Source organism: Lontra canadensis, unplaced genomic scaffold (assembly GCF_010015895.1).
Source record: "Lontra canadensis isolate GAN:19392208 unplaced genomic scaffold, GSC_riverotter_1.0 scaffold23, whole genome shotgun sequence".
NCBI lineage: Eukaryota > Metazoa > Chordata > Mammalia > Carnivora > Mustelidae > Lontra > Lontra canadensis.
Genome location: NW_022631017.1, coordinates 5984019 through 6004427, shown reverse-complemented (window position 1 = coordinate 6004427; position 20409 = coordinate 5984019). Strand labels below are relative to the sequence as shown.

The following is a 20409-nucleotide window of genomic DNA, read 5'->3' as shown; positions in this document are numbered from 1 at the left end:
TTTTATCTGTTTTGTTTTTTATTCAGGATGGCCCTTAGTGTTCATGCCCTGGAAATATTCACGAGGAAGGGCAGTGCTCACTGTTTGCCCCAGGCCTCTCCTCAACCCCAGTGTTCTCTGCATGAACAGCTTCCTACAGTAGGAGAGTGGAGTTATGTTCTAGTGGAAATTCTGTGAACATTGGAAAATTTTCCCCTTGTGGTTTTGTTACTAAGTATGTATTACCTGTCTGCCTAGAATAGTGCAGGTCTGACCTTCCCTGCTAATGGATGAGCAAGGTGACCATTTCCAGCTTTGTAATGACCTCCTCCAGAAGTGTCAAATCCTTCTCCAGTTTTGTTTTGTTTTGTTTTTTCTCTAAAGATTTTATTTATTCATTTGACAGACAGAGATCACAAGTAGGCTAGAAAGGCAGGCAGAGAGAGAGGAAGGGAAGCAGGCTCCCCGCTGAGCAGAGAGCCCGATGTGGGGCTCCATCCCAGAACCCTGAGATCATGACCTAAGCTGAAGGCAGAGGCTTTAACCCACTGAGCCACCCAGGCGCCCCTCCTTCTCCAGTCTTATACTAGAAAGGGGAACCATATAATTAACTGTTTCAAATAGTTGTTTAGAATAAAAATGTTAACATGAGCTTACTTGGCCAATGGTCAGGTATTGCCTGAAGTGTTGTCTCACATGAATAGTTGGTGGAAACATACTAATCAGGCCGAGGTCGTAGTTTAGGTCCCCCATGGAGTGGTTGGACTAAACTAAATCTGCTGATGGTATACAAAATACAAAACTAGAGAAGAAACTCTGAAAATTTGCTGCACTATGAAGTGGTAATGATACAGAAGGTTAAAAATTGAGAGAAATTTAAAAGCCCTTTATTGGGCACCTGCGTGGCTCAATTGGTGAAGTGACTGCCTTAGGCTCAGGTCATGATCCTGGAGTCCCGGGATCAAGTCCCGATTTGGGGAGGGGGGGGGCGTCCCTGCTCAGCAGGGAGTCTGTTTCTCCCTCTGACCCTCTCCCCTCTCATGCTCGCTCTCTCTCTCTCTCTCTCTCTCTCTCAAGTGAATGAATAAAATCTTAAAAAAATAAATAAATAAAAGCCCTTTATCATCTTACCTTTTTTTTTTAAAGATAGATTTATTTATTTATTTATTTATTTATTTATTTATTGGAAAGAGGGAGCAGGTGCATTGGGGAGGGGCAGAGGGAGAGGGAGAAGCTGACCCCCCACTGAGCAGGAACCACCCCCCCCCCCCCCCCCCCCCCCCCCCCCCCCCCCCACCCCAGGACTCCGGGATCAGGACTAAATGGATGGCAGAGCTTAACAGACTGAGCCGATCAGTCTGTTATCATCTTACTTTAAATAGATAACAGGGGCGGCTGGGTGGCTCAGTTGGTTAAGAATCTGCCTTTTAATGAGGAAGTGGAGATGCAACATGGGGCGTTAAGGGGATAGGAGAAGAATAAATGAAACAAGATGGGATTGGGAGGGAGACAAACCATAAGTGACTCTTAATCTCACAAAACAAACTGAGGGTTGCTGGGGGGAGGGGGGCTGGGAGGAGGGGGGTGGGGTTATGGACATTGGGGAGGGTATGTGCTATGGTGAGTGCTGTGAAGTGTGTAAACCTGGCGATTCACAGACCTGTACCCCTGGGGATAAAAATATATGTTTATAAAAAATAAAAATAAATAAAAAAATAAAAAAGAAAGAATCTGCCTTTTAGTCCCAGGGTCCTGGGATCGAGCCCCACATCAGGCTCCCTGCTCAGCCTGCTTCAACCTCTGCCTGCCACCCCACCCCCGCTTGTTCTCTTTCTCTCTCTGTCAAATAAATAAAATCTTTAAAAAATAAATAAATAAAAATAAATGGATAACAGATTTTTTTAGAGCTAAAAGGAACTTACCAGTCCTTAAACATCATACAGTTCATCTTTTCTATTTATAGAAAAGATGCACACACCCATTAAAACATCAGATTAATTTTTCTAATGATATTTTCCTAAGGCTAACATTCAGTTGACATTACATTTCCTAGTTACACCTGATGTTGACATGACGTGAGCGAGAGACATACCGGTGGCAGGGGTGACACATGCTTTAGATCATCTACACAGCAAACAGTGAGTGCTGACAGTAGCTTTGGGGTTGGCACTTGGGCCCTGACCAGGTGCTCAGTCTGTGTAGACCCTACATAGGATCTGATAGTCGGGGTCATAATCCTCACAGGTGTGATAGAAAATTTCTGGGGATAGAAACTGTTAGGGGTAGAAACTCTTTCTGGCTCAGCCTTTGCATCTGGGCATCACGAACACAGCAGTTCCAGGGGCAGGAAGGCAGCTTGGTGTCTGTCCACTCAGCATCCCTGTGAATGGCGTCCGGAAAATTCAACACGCCCACAGATTCTTAAAGGGTGCTCTTTGCAATCCTCCCCGAGTGATAGGAAAGTAGAGTAAAATTCTAGTTTCACTTTGTAGTCTAACCTGAAGGTGATGCCAGGTAGGCATTGACAGGCTTGGTTGGTGTTTTGGGCAATCTGTTAAGGCTTTTAGTGGTGAAATTAACTTCTTCTCTTGGCCATATTTTTCCCAGGCTCAGAAAAAAGGTTTGAATCAGACTTCCCCCATTGCTGCTTCCAAGACCACGGATGGCCTGAGGCAGGCACAGATCCCTGGCCTCCTGAACACCACGCTGCCAGGTCAGGAGCCTTTATCTTAAGCTCCCCTCCACTGTCCCCTCTCTCCCCAAACCCAGAGGACATCTTCTGCCATCCCTCAGCCAGCCTGCAACCTTTCCCATTCCACCTCATCCCCACTCTGACCATGTCTCCTGTGTCCTTTCCACCCAAATAACAGACCATGTTGTGTCTGTACCTTCATTTTATATACTACTAAGAAAGAAAGAAAAAAAAGCACTTCTGATTAATTATGACACACTAAATTATATGGGGGAAAATGTGCTGCTCAGAAACAGTAAAATCTAGTACTATATGGCACAGGTGACTATGTAACTATCCTCATGTCACTTTATCTATTTTTGGCATCCCCCACAAGACTAAAAATAGTGTATGCTATGTCTTCCATTTCTTCTAAAGCTTCGAATGTCTACACTGCTCATTAAATACTAGAAAGGACAAAAGCAGGAACGCCCCTAGCCAGCCCCCTGTTTGGGCCCTCATTCATTAATTTGTGAGCGTCTGAGGGGTTCGGTGTTACTGACTGATTACTGGTTTGAGGCCTAGTCCTCCGACCTTGAATAATTTGAAACTGTTGCATTGACAGCTTTTATTTATTACCATTTACTTATGTATTTGTTTCTATTTACTACCTAAAAAGGCTTTACGAATCCTGACCTCTGCCTCTAGAGCTTTTGTAGATAAATGTACTTCCTGCTCTCCTTCCTCAGAGCAGGAAATACAGAAATCCCTTTCAGAATGGTCAGTAATCCATATACGCTGGGCTCTGTGCGTTGTATAAGAGGCTTGATTAACTGCTTCTGTTGTCTTATGTTCATTCTAATAGGGCAGGATTCTGGAAGCAAAGTCATGCCGGGGTCCTTAGGAACCATGCAGCCACAGCAGGAAAAAGTAGTTGGATCATCTCCCAGCCAGCCGGCCGTGCAGGTAGAAGACAGTTTGCGTAGCTACTTCTTAATGTTGAGCATGACTGAGAGAAAATGTAGTCCTGTCATCTTCAGCTTGGTAGTTGCTGCCTGCCGGCGTCTGCGCACAGAAGTGTGCTCACTGAAGACCTTCCGTGCAGGCCAGGCCGTGTTATGTTACTGTTTACGGGATTAATGTGCCTGTTCTGTTTCTCAAATTACAATACTGTTATTTCCTCATGAATTAACAATATACTAGCAGCCAGTACATAGTAGGTACTCAAGAAAAAATGTTGTTTACTGTTGAATGATCACTCATTGTCATAGCCAAAGTGAATCTGTTCCTCTTTTTTTTATTTATTTATTATTATTATTTTTTTTTATTTGAGAGACAGCAAGAGAGCGCACACATGCGAGCAGAGGGGTGGGTGGCAGATTAAAAGAATCTCAAGCAGACTCCCCACTGAGCACCGAGCCCTGCATGGGGCTCGATCTCAAGACCCTGAGATCATGACCTAAGAGCGGAGAGCAAGAGTCAGCTGCTTAACTGACTGAGCCACCCAGGCATCCCTGGATCTGTTCATCTTAGTTATCTGAGAGATTTTTTTTTTAAGACTTTATTTATTTGAGAGAGAGAGAAAGCTAGTGTACAGCGGGGTGGCAGGGGGAAGGGTAGAGGGACAACCAGACTCCCCGACTCCCCATTGAGCGTGGAGCCCAATGCAGGGCTCCATCCTGGACCCCAAGATCATGGCTGGGGTGAAGTCAGACACTCAATCCACTGAGTCACCCAGGTACCCATATACGGAGAGTTTTTTTTTCCTGCTGTAGCAACCAGGAATGTGATGACATAGCCAGTCCCTATAGTGTTTTAACCCAACAAGTGATCTAAAAAGAAAGGAAAAAAAATCTTGTTTTCAGTTTACTGAACCCTTAGATTCTTCTCCATCAAACCCCAATTAACGGTTTAATGAAACTTGATATAGTGTGGGTCCGCCTAGAAGACTCCATGAAGGATCCGGCTCAGTTCTCAGGTTCTGACATAAGTCACGTTTGTTTCCTTAACATTGATGTAACAAGTGCTACTGTGGGCCCCTGGCTGTCTCGGTCAGTGGAGCATGCGACTCTTGATCTCAGGATTGTGAGTTTGAGCCCCGTGTTGGGTGTAGAGATTACTTAAAGGAAAAAAGAAAGACAGAAAGAGATGCCCTACTAGATCACACACCTAGGCTGGAACAGCGACTGAATTTTCAGATGCGCATGGAGTTGGCACCCACAAAATATACTTCTCCAAAAGTTTAATGATACGTTTACAGAGTTGGAGATTCAGGCTTTAAATACAAGCTGCATCCTTCCAAGGAACCAATTGCACAGCCTCCCATGATCTTGACACGGTGTGACTTTGCTACATGGGTCTATGGCTTTGCTTGTTTTATTTTTTAGCAGGGCACTTCTGCATTTTTAGACTATGCTCTTGATATGGAGTTGAAAATATTCACGGGGCGCCTGGGTGGCTCAGTGGGTTAGAGCCTCTGCCTTGGGCTCAGTTCATGATCTCAGTGTCCTGGAATCGAGCCCCACATCGGGTTCCCTGCTCAGCAGGGAGCCTGCTCCCCGCCCCCCGCCTGTGTCTCTGCCTACTTGTGATCTCTGTCAAATAAATAAATAAAATCTTTAAAAAGAAAAGAAAAGAAAATATTCACAACGTCATGTCCTTTATGTGTAATGGTATTCTGTATATTTTTTCTACAGAAGGGAGTACTAAAAGATGTGTTTTGTCTTCAGGTGGATGGTCACTCAGGAGGACAAAAGCGGCCTGCTGCAAAACAGCTAACTAAAGGAGCTTTGTGAGTGACCCTTGGAAATGACTCATTTTGAACATTTCTCTAGGTTCCTAATGTTTAATCACTATACAACAGAAGTCAGGTTATAATAATACATGTAATATTTTTAAAAATATACTTTGAAAATAACTATAATATTTATTACAACATTATTATATATTATATATATGATAATAATAATAATAATGATACAGTTTGCTGCTATTAGGACCCATAAGTACAGTGACCCTTGAACAACATGGATTTGAACTCTGCAGGTCTGCTTATTTGCAGATGTTCTCCAATAAATACAGCACAGCACTGTAAATGTATTATCTGTCCTTATGAGTTTCTTAATAGTGTTTTCCTTAGCTGCTTTTTTTGTAAGAATAATAAATGTACTGTACAAAATATGTATTAGTCATCTGTGTAATCAGTAAGCCTTCCAGTCAACAGGAGACTCTTAGTAAACTTCTGGAAAAGTCAGGTAATATACTGATATCTGACCATGTCGGGAGTCAGTGCCCCCAGCCCCCTCATGTTGTTAAAGGGTCAGCTATGTACCAATTATAGTTTGAGTCTACTGTCTGCTCGTTTTTTCTGAAGGAGAGGAGTTCTCTGTCTTTAGCATGCCACATTACCCTTTGATTGGCCAGAGGGTCTCTGCGGAGAAGCGTGGTTTGATAAATTCCTGTGTTTGGAACAGAAATATTAGCATAAACTTAGCTGGCCAACGGTCAGGCATTACCAAGATCCGTGTGAGCACCCCCACATGAGGGGTTGGTGGGAACACCATGTTTTTGAAGCCAAGGTCATAGTATGAGTCCCCTGTGGAGACAATTCAACCAAACTGTACTCCCACCATGGTGTACAAAGTATGAAACTGAAGAAAACACGGAACCACCGTCCTACGAATAATAACATTCCGTAGGTCTGACTTTCTTTGCATGCAAATAGCCATCACGATTAGATTTCCTGCCACGAATCTCCACTGACATTGGCAATTCCTCTTTTAAAGCATTCTCCAGCAGTTACAGAGGGACCAAGCCCACGCTGTGACACCCGATAAGAGTCAGTTCCGATCGCTAAGAGATGCGGTACAGAGGCTCCTGTCCTACCACGTGTGCCAGGGCTCCATGCCCACAGAGGAAGACTTGAAGAAAGGTAAACAGGCTGTCACCCCAGAGCACCCCTGTGACACCAGAGACCATCGTACAGATGCCCCACAGAAGAGCAGAAGCCCTGTGTCTCCCAGATGGTGGTCATGTTCGTGTCTTTCATTGTAGACCTAACTTGTTCCCAATTTACTCCATTTCCGTGGTCCCTGTTTAGGGTTGTGACTTACTCTTCTCAATATTCGGTGAGGGGATACCCAGAGGTCAGAATATTTTATTGACCAATTCGGGGGGGCACTGAACCCAAAGCGTTGTTTGGACGGCCAGCTGCAGATGCTGCCCCCTGCTGCTTTCACCCCTCCTGCAGCGGCCACCAGCCTTGCTTACCTGGCTGCGGTCTCTGATCTGAGCGCAGATTAGTCCCAGTCAGTCCCCTGCATCTGGGGAATAGGGTCCAGGTCCAGCATGACACAGGGATGTGAAGACACGGAGTGACTAGAAAATGGGAAACCTTTGGAGACTGGCAGGCAAAGGACAGAGCCACAGCACCGTGACCTGTAAGATATCATGAACTAGTTTATGTCCTTACATAAAACCAGTCTGCCCAGCCCACTCTAGGATTTCCTTGTTCAGCTGTTCCCGTTTCTCATAGCACTGGAAGGAAGTGGAGGTTTGCCCATCTAGAATAACAGATTTTCTCTATTCATTGATATTTATTGCATGTCTGTGCTTTATGGTTTTCTTTTATAGGTCATGTTAGAAGTATTCTGGTTTTGGCCTCCTAATTAAAGTTAAAATAAGCTAGTATTGCGATGAGTTCCCCAGTCACCTAACAGTGGACAGTGAGGGAAAGTGCAGAAGCACGCTTAATCAAGGAAAGCTAACCTAAGAAGACTGTCACAGACAAGACATGTTTGAGTAATGGAAGAGTAATGCATTTCAGTCCTGAGAAAGAAAAGACCTAGTGAGTGATTGCACTCTCTTACCATTTTCTCTCTCTCTCTCTCTTTTTTTAAAGTCGACAATGAATTTGAAACAGTTGCCACTCAGCTCCTAAAAAGGACCCAAGCTATGCTTAACAAATACAGATGCCTGCTTCTAGAAGATGCCATGGTAAAATTCATGCTACCAAGTGTATTTGTTTTTTTAAAACCCCCCAGGTCACAGCTAGTAATTCATAGAGGAAAAAACTTCAGGGAATTATATTCTCCCAGCATAATCTCAAAGGCACAGATACTGAAGACTGTAGAAAACCTTCCACCTGACTGGTCCTCCTGCCAAGCGAACTTGGCATTCGCTGCACTTGACATGATTGCCCACACCTGATGAGTGCTGTGGTTCTCCTGGTTCTAAATGAGCAAACCAGGGCTTTGGTTAAGTAATTTGCCAAACGTCCTGCAGCTACGGGGTTTGCAGAGCAGTTAGCAGAGCTAGGGGACAGACAAGGACCATCTGAGGCCCCCAGCCCCCATGCACACTCTGATGCCGTCAGCTCCCTCTCACCAGCCCAGAGATGTGGGGAAAATTGTTCAGAGGAACATCTGAAAAGCCCAGATGATGACAGATTTGGAAATTAGCTTTATCTTGTTTTTAACTGAGTGATCATTAACATACCATAAAGTTCATGCATGATCTAAAAATATGCAGCTTGATGGTCTTTAGTATGTTCCTAAGGTTTTGCAGCCATCAGCCACTAGTCTAATTCCAAAAAGTTTTCATCATCCCAAAGAGAAACTAACTTAGTTTTAAAGCACCAGTTAATTAGAGAAAGAAGATGCCTCAGGAAATGATTGAAAGACCAAACCTATTCTGAGATTTTTTTTTTTTAAGATTTTATTTATTTATTTGACAGACAGCGATCACAAGTAGGCAGAGAGGCAGGCAGAGAGAGGAAAGAAAGCAGGCTCCCCAGTGAGCAGAGAGCCCGATGCAGGGCTCGGACCCAGGACCCTGGGATCATGACCTGAGCCGAAGGCAGAGGCTTTAACCCACTGAGTCACAGAGGTGCCCCCTATTCTGAGATTTTAGAAGCAATTCTGAAATCATACAGGCTTTCACCTATAAACTGACCTCTTACAGGCAGTTTCCAATTTAAGATCAGCTTTGAGATATACCTTGGGAGCTTAGTTGAATTACATTATGTACTTACACGATACAGTATAAATGTGTGTGTGTGTGTTTACTTATATATATATATATATATAAAATTTATATTTACTTTAAATTGTGCCTCCAAACTTTGAAATAGTTGTTCTTATATTGATAACCACTTCAGGAAAAAAAATGAGATATTAAAAAGACTTAACTCTTACCATTTTTTAGGAAAGGACCACTTACTTGGTCAAGTTATATCTGCTATGAATTTTCATGTTAAATAAGACTCACAAATATAATTTAAGCTTCATTTCCGTACAGCAAAAAATAATTTTACGGAAAGCCTTCTAAAAAACACATTGAAGTCATAGTAGAATATCAAGAAAAATGTCATCCTCATGAAAAGATCTCTAACATATTACTAAGCAGAGGGGAAATAAGATACGTCAGATTAGATACAGATACAGAGAAGAACGTCAGTGCCTTTGTGCGCATCAAACCACTTTGTGCGCATCAAACCACTTTGTGCAGAGCCTATTAAACTGCTCGGTGTGGGTACCTGCAGAGAGAGGCGGGGGAAGCAAGGGAGGCAGGCCTAGTTTTCACATCCTCTCGATTAATCAGTGTAAATCACCTTTTCCCCAAAATTACAATTTCAAAAAATGCATCCTTACGTGACAAGGATAAATGGAGCTAAATGGGACGTGACTAGAACCTAGACACCAAATCTTCATGTCTGTTCGCTTCGTTAGTTTCAAAGACGGAGTGGGATGGGTGCACTTCATTAAAAGGTATCTGAAATGACCAGATTGTCTTGTTTTCAGCGGATCAATCCCTCTGCTGAGATGGTGATGATCGACAGAATGTTCAACCAGGAGGAGAGAGCTTCTCTGTCCCGAGACAAGCGTCTGGCACTTGTAGATCCTGGTAAGAAATGTCAGAAAAAATGGAGGGGAGGTGCTGCCAGGGTTCCAGGCCGCCGGCCCTGGGGGAGTCTGTCTGAACCGCCACTGGGCGGGAAACCTGAAGGTACAGAACGCATTCTGGGGAGAAACAACCCAGAGTGAGCAGTGCGTGAATACTCTGTGGGGTCTGTAGTCTAGAAAATCCACGCTGGGATTCCACGTTCGTTGTGTGATTGTTTTTCCCCATTATAAACGTAAACTTGTCATTCTTTCTCTAGTTCTTTTTTTTTTTTTAAGATTTTATTTATTTATTTGATAGACAAAGACCACAAGCAGGCAGAGAGGCAGGCAGAGAAAGAGAGGAAGCGGGCTCCCTGCTGAGCAGAGAGCCCAATGCCATCGATCCCAGAACCCTGAGATCATGACCTGAGCCCAAGACAGAGGCTCAACCCACTGAGCCACCCAGGCGCCCCCTTTCTCTAGTTCTTGAGAACTAAATTAAATCAGAAGCCTTCCCAGAAGCATGTAAGCCTCAGCAAATTATCTAGTTGTCTTACCCTGTGCAAGGCTTTGTTAGGGGCCCTGCCTGCGAGCTCGTAAATTAAGATGCTCCGTTTAGTACCTTTCTCTCCCCCTGCCAGTTTCCCACTGATTGCACCAAAGGGCAGGAAGAAATTCTCCTCTGGCCAAGGTTTTTCTAGCTGGAGGAATTAAATTTACATGAAACATATTAACAGGAGAGAAAAAAAGTTTTATTACACAGGTACAGAGACCCAGTAATGAAATTGAACCCCAAAGAAAGACCAAGGCAGGCAGTTTGTATACTTTTTAGACAAACAAACAATAAATCTGTGAGGAGTTGAAAGCATAAAGAAGACATAACTCTGGGAGCTTCAGTTAGTAAGGAATTTTAAACAGAATTTGGGCTGGAGTAGTAAATTAGTGAAAAGTGAAATGGGCTGTTTCTATACCTTCTTGGCCCTGAATTCCCTATTTCTGATAATAAGGATGTCTCTCTATCTCCTGGTACAGGGAGGGCACTTTTCATGTGGGAGATTTATTTCCTGCTCTCAGGGGGACAGAAGAGGGTCTAAGTGTCCTTCTTGCATGGGCTGGCTTTTTGTTTGTTTGTTTTGTGCTTTTTTTTTTTCTTTTTTGTTTGAGAAAGAGAGCAAGCGTGAGGCAGTGGGTGGAGGAGAAAGAATCCTAAGCAGGCTCCATGCTCAGCCTGCCCCAACATGTTCTGCCTTTTAAAAATGAATCCTAAGGGCACCTGGTTGAGCCTCTGCCTTCAGTTTGGGTCCTGATCTCAGGGTTCTCGGATCAAGTCCCCCATCGGGCTTCCTGCTCAGTGGGGAGTCTTCTCTCTCTCTCTTACTCTCCCTCTGTGTACTCTCTTCCTCTCTCTCTCTCAAATAAATATTTTAAAAATAAATTAAGGGTGGGGGCGCCTGGGTGGCTCAGTGGGTTAAAGCCTCTGCCTTTGACTCAGGTCATGATCCCAGGGTCCTGGGATCGAGTTCCACATCGGGCTCTCTGCTTGGCAGGGAGCCTGCTTCCTCCTCTCTCTCTCTCTCTGCCTGCCTCTCTGCCTACTTGTGATCTCTGTCTGTCAAATAAATAAATAAAATCTTAAATAAATAAATAAATAAATGGTCCCTGAATGGCTCAGATGGCTAAGCGACTACCTTCAGCTCAGGTCATGATCCCGGAGTCCTGGGATGGAGTCGCACATCAGGCTCCCAGCTACATGGGGAGTCTGCTCCTCCCTCTGACCTCCCCTCTCATGCTCTCTCACTCTGATTCTCTCTCTCTCTTTCTCAAATAAAATCTTTTAAAAATTTTAATTAAAAATAAATTAAAATTTAAAAATAAAAGTAAAATAAAACTGATCCTCCTGGGGGGCTTGGTTGACTCAGATTGAACCCCATGTAGAGCTCCCTGCTTAGCAGAGTCTGCTTCTCCCTCCTTCTCCCAATGTCCCTCCCCCCGCTTGTGCTTTCTCTCTCTCTCTTTCAAATAAATAAATAAAATCTTCTAAAAAATAAAAATATGGACACCTGGGTGGCTCAGTCAGTTAATCGTCTGCCTTCCGCTCAGATCATGATCCCTGGGTTTTGGGATCAAGTCCCACATGGGGCTCCCTGCTCAGCAGGCAGTCTGCTTCGCCCTCTGACCCTCTCCGCTCTCATGCTCTCTCTCTTTCTCTCTCTCAAATAAATAAATAAATAAATAAATATCTTTTCTAAAAAAGTCCTCCTTGGGATGCCTGAGTGGCTCAGTTGGTTAAGCGTCTGTCTTTAGCTCAGGTCATGATCCCAGGGTCCTGGGATTGAGTTGCACACTGGGCTCCGTGCTTAGTAGGGAGCTTGCTTCGCCCTCTGCCTGCCATTCCCCCTGCTTGTGTTCTCTCTCTTTCTGACAAATAAATATTTAAAAACAAAAAAAACACTTTTTTTTTAAATTCCTCATTTTTTCTGGCCTTTAATATTTTTTAAATCAAATAACATTATAACAATTCATGGAGTATAAATTTTACCCATACTTGCACCATCCTATAAACAAAAAGTTCTTATTTCTCCCAGTTTTCTTCCAGTTTTGGTTCCCATTTGCATACATCCTTTACATATAGTTATAATCATATGCTAGATATGATTTTGTTATTCTAATTTTCTTGCATTTAACACATCTGAAGCTCTTAGCACTTGCTAGAGTCTTCAAAATAATAATCAGTTTTTAATACATTAATTTAAGAATTTAGCTAAACCATTCCCCTAGGGACACGTGGGTGGCTGGGTCTGTTAGAGTCTGCCTTTGGCTTAGGTCACGATTGAGCCCGGCATTGGGCTCCTTGCTCAGCGGGGAGCCTGTTTCTCCCTTTGCCTGCTCATGGTCTCTCTCTGTCTCCCCCTGTCTGACAAATAAATAAATTAATGTTGTAAAAAGATAAATAAAATAAACCATCCCCCTACTGTTAGACTATTATTTTTCAGTGACTTTATTTCCATTACTGTAACTTGATTCTTAGATATCAAGATTCTGCCTTATGTTTGGTGTGGCTCATGAAATCTCTAAAAAGAAGAAATGATCCTTACACTCAGTCTAAAGGAAAGGTCTTAAAGAAATGCCATGCAGCTCTGAGAATCCTCAGATCTTTCCAAAAAGAAAGGGAACAATGTAGGATATATTTCTGTCCCTCTATCCTAGAACCTGCGGGCTCCTCTTGCCTTACAATGAATTGGACTTACAGATAAACCCTCGTGCTTTGTCCCAGCATCCCGAGGACCTAGGTGGGCTTCATCCCCCTGTGCATTATGCCCACACAGCCGGTGTTTGTTGGGTGGAGTCTTCTTTTTAGGTGTCAAAGCCGTGTTCCCTACATCTCACATTTTGTGATTCGGTGAAGAAATTCACATTTTGGTTTTACAGGTGTCATCAGAGCCCTCTTACACCTCTTCTGCTCTTCTGTAACAGCAGGTTGCCTCTGTGCCCTCAACCTCCCCAATCCTAACATTTCTCTCGCCATCCTGGGCACCTCAGGCCTGGCACAGTGCAGGGCTCATTCATAGACCCGGTTACTGCACATGCCATTGACCTTCCAAGCACATACCATTCTGGATGTGTGTCGACTGGCTGTTCTGTGCTTCTGGCAAAGTGCAGCTTTATAACGCCTGGTCCTCTCACACGTGTCCGCAGGGACCCAAATGCCATTGCTCAAAGACAAGCAGTTGTGTCCACTCCCACCCCTGACCTAAAGCCTCATTCCAGGGCCCTCTGCTCCAAAGGAGAAACCCAGCTCTACTAGCATCGAATTTCTGTTTTCAGACTGTTTCCCAGCAGCCATTAATTAAAGGAAAAAAAAAAAAAAAAAAAAAAAACTAGCTAAAGATAACACTAAGAGGGCCCCCTGGCTGGCTCAATCGGTAGAGCATGCGACTCTTGATGGCAAGGTTGTAGGTTCAAGTCCCAGGTGGGATGTAGTGATTATTTAAATAAATAAGTAAATAAACTTTAAAAAAAAAAAAAAAAAGAGAGAGAACACTAAGAAATCAAGACAAAGTGGAGCTTTTGGCCCATCTGGTTTTCCCATTTGTCACCAGGTATCTTCCTGGTCAAAGAGGTTAAGCTTCTTGTCTGGAAGCCCCGGCTACTGTCCAGGAAGCCTCGGCTACTGTCCAGGAAGCCCCTTCAAGTGTTGTGCCCCTGCACATTCCTGGACACGAGGCACTGGCTCACTGGGCTGGGCTGGGTTTGCACCTGACCCACTGGGGGCTCTGTTGTAGAGTCCTTCCTGCCGAGTTCACTCAGTGTTCTTTTTGTTCCCATTTCCAGAGGGTTTTCAGGCTGATTTCTGTTGTTCCTTCAAACTTGATAAAGCTGCTCCCGAGACCCAGTTTGGCCGGAGTGACCAGCACGGCAGCAAAGCCGCCAGCTCTCTACACCTGACGGCCAAGGCCCAGGGCCGAGACCGAGCCAAACCAGGCCTGGCAGAACCAACGAATCATGACCAATTTCATCTAGTGCCTAATCACATTGTGGTCTCCGCAGAAGGAAACATTTCTAAAAAAACTGAATGCCTCGGCAGAGCACTGAAATTTGATAAGGCGGGCTTAGCTCAGTACCGGAGTGCATCCGAGGAGAAAGGCAGCCGGAGAGAATCCCTGAAGGCCAGCGAGTGCTCTCCCGGCCCCGAAGGGCCCCGGAAAACCTCATCCCGAGCGGATCATGGAACTGAGAGCAAACTCTCCAGTATCCTAGCAGATTCTCACTTGGAGATGACGTGTAACAATTCCTTCCAGGACAAAACTCTGAGGAATTCTCCAAAGAATGAAGTTTTACACACAGACATCATGAAAGGGTCGGGCGAGCCCCAGCCAGATCTGCAGCTCACTAAGAGTTTAGAAACAACATTTAAGAACATCTTGGAACTCAAAAAGGCTGGGCGGCAGCCCCAGAGTGACCCCGCGGTTAGTGGCTCGGTTGAGTTAGATTTCCCCAACTTTTCTCCAATGGCTTCGCAGGAAAACTGCCTGGAAAAGTTCATCCCGGACCACAGTGAAGGCATTGTAGAAACTGACTCCATTTTAGAAGCAGCTGTAAATAGTATCCTGGAGTGTTAATAGCCACAGCCCTTCCCTACCCGCCCCGAGACCCCGCCCCGGACAAGTCACGTTCTTTCCTGGCAAAAGCAAATGGAAGCAGTCTCCTGTCTCCAGCCTGCTTGATCTTTCATCACAGGTTGTTCTTTCTGATCTTGATCCCATTCTTTGTTTCAGAGCAATACTCGTTGTGGTTACAGGGAGATCCCTTCGCGAAACGAATCCTTGTTAGAGAGCAGTCTGATAGGCCCGACACATTTCAAGTGTTACGAAAGTGCTTATAGTCATTTCTGTGTTTGTTTACGTGTTTTAATTTAAAACGAAACAAAACACCGTTAACTCGCTTAGATCACAGTACACTTGGCCCTGGGTAAAATTCTGACAATCATAAGTCATTTGAAACGAACAGACTTATTAAAGAAAATCAAACAGGACTGATAGAAGCTACTTTTTAAAGAATATCCCACCGCATCTCCAAATGTTGCCGTTTGGGGTCTGTTGTCGTCGTCGTCGGGAGGGTGGACCACCGGCTCATGCCCCCTCAGCCATCCCTGAGCGGTGAGTTGCCGGCTGCTCTGCCGGGGACGCCGCAGCACCCCCCCACCCCCCTCAAGAAGCAGCCAGTAGCACACCAGCAGGGCACGTGCAGGGCTTCCTTGCTCATCGTTCAAGTGCTTTTCTGACGCTCCCAGAGCAAAGCCTCATGCTTTTCAGCCAATGCGTGTTGAGTTTCATCTAGGGAATGCTCTGTTCTTAGTTGCAACAGCATGACTTGAGATCATTTCACCAGGCTAAATAAAGGAAAACGGAAACCAGTTAAGTGGCACAGTGTACAGGGGAGGCCGGGATAGAGCCTTGAGGAATTATAATATGTATATATGTAAAAGCATATATATGTGAACTATTGAGAAAAAAAAACAAGCGTTTTGCATTTTCTAATTGGATATAGTCAACATATGCTGTATGTTTTTGTTTGTTGCTGGGTTTCCTTTCATTTAACCTCTCCACCCCCCTCTCCCACCAACAGCCAAGCGTCCAAAGCACTTTCGTTCGAAAACTGTGTTGTAGTTTTTCAGTTTAAACTTTAGGGGGACTTTGGCCTTGTTTATGCTTCTTGTCTGAGAACAGTAGTCACCCCCCGCCCCCCGGCAGCAATCATTACCAAAACACAGACAAACCAAAGTAACCAGCCAGCCCCCCCCACTGAAAGAAAAGATCTGAGACACGGGATTCCCACTTGAGAGCCAAAGGACATGCCCTGTCATGGTCTGTGTGTGGCCCGTGTTCATATTAGTGAACATGACTTACTGCTTTATTTATATTTCTTTTCAGGGAGCTTTTCCCATTTTCCTTCCTTGTGTTCTTGTCCCCAGTCATCCCATCTCTGCTGTTCCCTTCATCCTCAGCGTCACTGTAACCAGCCGGTCTCTCCCATCGTTGGGAAGGCAACATAACGGTATTTCATACGTGCCCTCCTCCACGCGTGCTTGCGAGTACCGGAGCTGTTCAGATCCAGAGCTCACTCTGGTGACAGTGTGGACACACCCACTCTTCCTCCCATGTGCGTGCACTCTCATTTATTCTGTTGATCTCTCTGGCTTTAGAGGTGCACCCGTTGGTCTCCACTCTCGCATGGTGCCAGCATCTGTTTCTGGTGTTGCCAGAACAGGGATGACCCCCATTGTCATCATGTTGGGTGCTTCTTCTCCAGATTGGCCTGCGATGGAAAGGAAGGCTTCTGATTATTGGAAAACATGGCAGCAGAAGACCCAGACTCTCCCTGTCCCTCTCTGTCCCCCGCACTGCCCTCAAAGGAGCCCCCTCAGACAGCCAGTCTTCATAAAAGCAAAGTACCTTGTCTTTGTCCCCCCACCCCCACCCCAGCCAATAGAACTTGGAAAATCTGGGCCATTTTAGGGTTCCCATTTTTTCCTTATTTGTGCCAATGTCCAAGTTGCAGATTTCCCCTTTTTCCTGTATTGTAACATATTAGAAGGATAAGTTGGTATTGCCAGTTGGAACTTTCTGTTTGGGCAGCCCTGGGATAACACTCTGCCCTGAACCCCATGATTTCGTAGGCTCTTCTTCTCTTAGGACTCATGCTCCCCTCATTCCTAGCAAGACTTAAAGATGGTCCTTCCTAATCAAATTCTTCTCATTGTGGAACTCTCTACCTGGAAGCCTTCACGTAGGCAACTAATGGGTTACATTAATTACTGCCAATCAGTGGAATTCTTAAGAGAAAATATAAACTTCATGTACATTTGTCACCTCCTCTTCTTCCCTATCCTCCCCTACTACCCCAACCCCTGCCTTTCTAAATACCATCTCAGAGGGTCTTTCAAACCCTAACACTTGTCTAGCAAACGGAGAGCCTAATTCACCAAAATGAAACTTGTAAATTTTTGTGTCCTTGTATGTAAGTTTACTTTCTATGGAGGAAAGATTCTAGATAATGACAAATGAAGATTACGAAAATGTATTTTACTCCTGTGATTAGGTTATGCGCACATGGGTCATAACTCGCATGTCGAGCCCCCTCTGGCAAAGGGTAAGGGAGCTCCGCCTCGGACGGCCAACTTTCAGTTGTTCAGGTTCATTAGTCAAGGTTAAGTTTTAGAACTACTTGTACTCAGTAACAAAAATCATTTTCTTTTTTTTTTTTTCTGTTGTTGTGGAAAAGTGTGCATTTGTTATTAAGCATTTGATTTTCTGTGTCCTTAAGTACTGCCTAAAGATAAAGCAAATTTTAAAAACTGGCAATTACGAAAAAGAACTATTTTAGCTCTGAAGAATTTAGTAGATTTTGTTAGATTAGGGAGGCCTTACAGACTGACTTGACTTATAGAGGACGCGTCACTCACTGTCAGTGTGGTGTGGGCTTTATTTGCTTAAATACCTTCATTTGTATAGTATGTCTCACTTGAAATTGCTTTGTATACATTTTGTAAAAATATTTATAAAATGTTTTGTAAAAAAAAGTATAACAAATTGCAGTTTATTTTGTTATGTTGGATAAATACTGTTAAAAGAAACCAGTCAGTAACTATATTGTTAATCCATGGTTAGGAAATGTTTAGTTGGAGATTACGAAATGAAACAACCATTGCAATACAGCCAAAGATTTGGGAAAATGTGCAACTGTGATTGTCTTGATTTTGCAAATAGGAATGGCTCTTTCCCCAGAAGAAAAGGGTAAGTGTTCAGTGGGAGTTCAACTGAAATAGATTTATCGTTCCCAAACAGGAGCCTAACTAGTGAGGGGTTAGGAGTGTAATTGGTCGGCCTTTCCAAACAGTTTCAGATCCAACAGGGTTGGTCAGTGAGGAAGGTTAGTCATGTACATGTTTCTGTCTGGATTCACACATTGGATCCATTGAGAAATACGTCTGTAACCTTGTGTGCAAAATCAGCCCCCTGAGCCCCTTCTGAGTTCTTGCCCTCACAAGTGGGGACTCTGCCCAAATTGTTAGGGAAACTACCATAGGGTGAAATGTATTTCTGGGGGTAAATGTAGAAGACTCCTTAGGTTTTTCTTTGGGGCCTAGGATTTACACTTAAATTCCTTATGGTTTAATTGTGCCCCCCTCACACATACACACACACTGGTAAAGCAGTAGCAGTTAGGAAATCAAATTCTGTAACCAATAATATAAACAGGAAGTTGTTCTCTCCTAGAACTAAGAGCAGTCAGAATCCTTACTGCTAGAATAGTTACATCAGTGGATGGATCCCTTAATGTCTTTTGCAGTGTTGCCCTGGTGTCAAGATTTCTTGCTAAGAACAAATGACAAATGTGTGCCCAACATGACATTCCTTAACCCCCTTCAGGCCACTGGCAATGGGAGTGCCTCATGAATGAAGCAGGCAGGATGGCCTGGCTGCTTGATTAAGATCAGCCTCTGTTCCCCAGGGGCATGCCCAGAGAAAGACCAGGCATCTCCTTTACAGATGGTTAAACCCCTCAGTTCTGGGGCGGGGGGGGGGGGGGGGCGCTATGTCCCAGGAAGGAGGGCAGTGGATTATTTGGGGGCAAAGAGAAGAGAAAGAAACCACAGTCTGGGGGCGCTGAAACAGCATCACTCAGACAAGACTCTGGGAGTGCTGACCTCCAGGGGCTAGCCTCGGGCTCTGACTCTGCTTCACCCTTGTGGCTGTTCTCCGAGACAGAGTGAGGGCTCCTGGGTATCCAGCGGCAGGTGGAGAGCATCAGCCGCCGTACAGAGCTTGAGCAGTTGACAGGCACCGTGCCAGGTACTGGGGATACATGAATAATTCAGGTCTGACACCTACTTTCAAGGAGCTCACAGTCTAGAGAGGAAAAAAGCACACAAATAATTGCATTATATTTGGGAATTGAGTGGAGTTCAGGAGATAAGAAACTAAGGCTGAAATTCTTCCCAGCCGACCACTTCAGTAGAGTTGCTGCCTATATTCCAATGTCCTTCTAGGTATATCCTGAGTTACATTTGAGAAAAATGTCTGATACTTGGTGCAGGAATAAAGGTAAAGGCATTTTGTAAATATAGGGTTAAATATGTGGGGAAATCTGGTTTACACAAATGGTAGCACGTTTGTAGTCTTAAGTGGTTTCTGTAATATGGGTAGCCTGTGTCTATGTTGCTGCCCTTAAAAGGCCTTCAAGCCCTAATCTACATTTCCTTTTCTTTTTAAATATTTTTATTTATTTATTTGGCAGACAGAGATTACAAGTAGGTGGAGAGGCAGGCAGAGAGAGAGGAAGGGAAGCAGTCTCCCCACCGAGCAGAGATCCTGATGCGGAGCTCGATCCCAGGACCCTGGGATCATGACTAAGCCCAAGGCAGAGGCTTTAACCCACTGAGCCACCCAGGTGCCCCCCTAATCTACATTTCCGATGGGCATGTGCTGGAGCCTGGCCTTTGAACACGCTTGCAAAGGCAAGAAGATCCTCAGGGAAAAAACCACTTCTGTGAAGACCCAGGAAAGCAGTGCAACAGGGTAAGAAACCGTGCAAAGGGCAGAAAGTACCTTTGGCAGCTGAACCTAGAAATGGGTTCTAGGACCTTGTCTAACACATAATTAGAGATCTTAGTGTTAAGTTTCTCTCAGCCTCTACTCCCTTGCCTATAAACTAGGAAGATTTGTCCTGACCCTGCACTCCTTAAGGTGTAAAATGAGGTTACTAAAGAAGTGGGAAAGGTGGGAGAAGCTAAGCGCCATTATTCCTGAAATAATTCGGGGGGAGGTTTGAGTTTTTCCGTTTTGCTCTTGGTCATACCTCCTGCATGTTGTCTGCTTCCTACTCTAGCTTTCCTGGGTCTGGCCTGGCCCCTCAGAAGCATGCTGCCCTTCACAGGCTCTCTCCTTTTTCCTTCATACTTCAGCCCCCTCATGCTTGTCTTTCATCAGCATGATGTTGAGTCATGTCCTCCCCAACTCTAGGCTCATCTGGCTGCTCTCACACTAATCTCTTTCCCACCTGATTCCTGGTAACCCCATGTCACTCTCTGAGGAAGCAACAAGGAAAACTTGAAACAAAACGAAGTCAACTTCAAGAAGGTTCATTATCCAAGAAAGAGGTTTGGGGACGATGTTGGAAATTGCAGATGGAGCCCCTTTTGGGTGCAGTGGGTGTGGCGGTTTTGCCTGAGAAGGCACTGCTCCAGTTATCTCCTAAACAATTCCAAATAATCCCAAAATGCAGACAATACAGAAGTAACCTGTTGTGGAATATGCTAGGAAAGGAACCCTGGAGCCAAGCCAGAGAGCCACAAAATGTCCTGAACGGAGTCTTTAA

General features: G+C 44.5%; 1 protein-coding gene across 3 annotated transcripts in view; it reads left to right on the top strand.

Moving 5' to 3' along the window:
• BICRAL (BRD4 interacting chromatin remodeling complex associated protein like) overlaps positions 1 to 17771 on the top strand; it is a 93626-nt gene extending 75855 nt beyond the window's left edge. For all 3 annotated transcript variants that reach the window (XM_032862155.1, XM_032862156.1, XM_032862154.1), the window contains 7 exons: positions 2587 to 2692; positions 3516 to 3616; positions 5380 to 5441; positions 6436 to 6581; positions 7551 to 7645; positions 9451 to 9553; positions 13864 to 17771. In XM_032862155.1, coding sequence (XP_032718046.1) covers positions 2587 to 2692; positions 3516 to 3616; positions 5380 to 5441; positions 6436 to 6581; positions 7551 to 7645; positions 9451 to 9553; positions 13864 to 14651 — 1401 coding nt within the window. In that variant the 3' untranslated portion in view covers positions 14652 to 17771. The remainder of the gene's footprint in view (positions 1 to 2586; positions 2693 to 3515; positions 3617 to 5379; positions 5442 to 6435; positions 6582 to 7550; positions 7646 to 9450; positions 9554 to 13863) is intronic.
• Positions 17772 to 20409: the final 2638 nt, after the last annotated feature.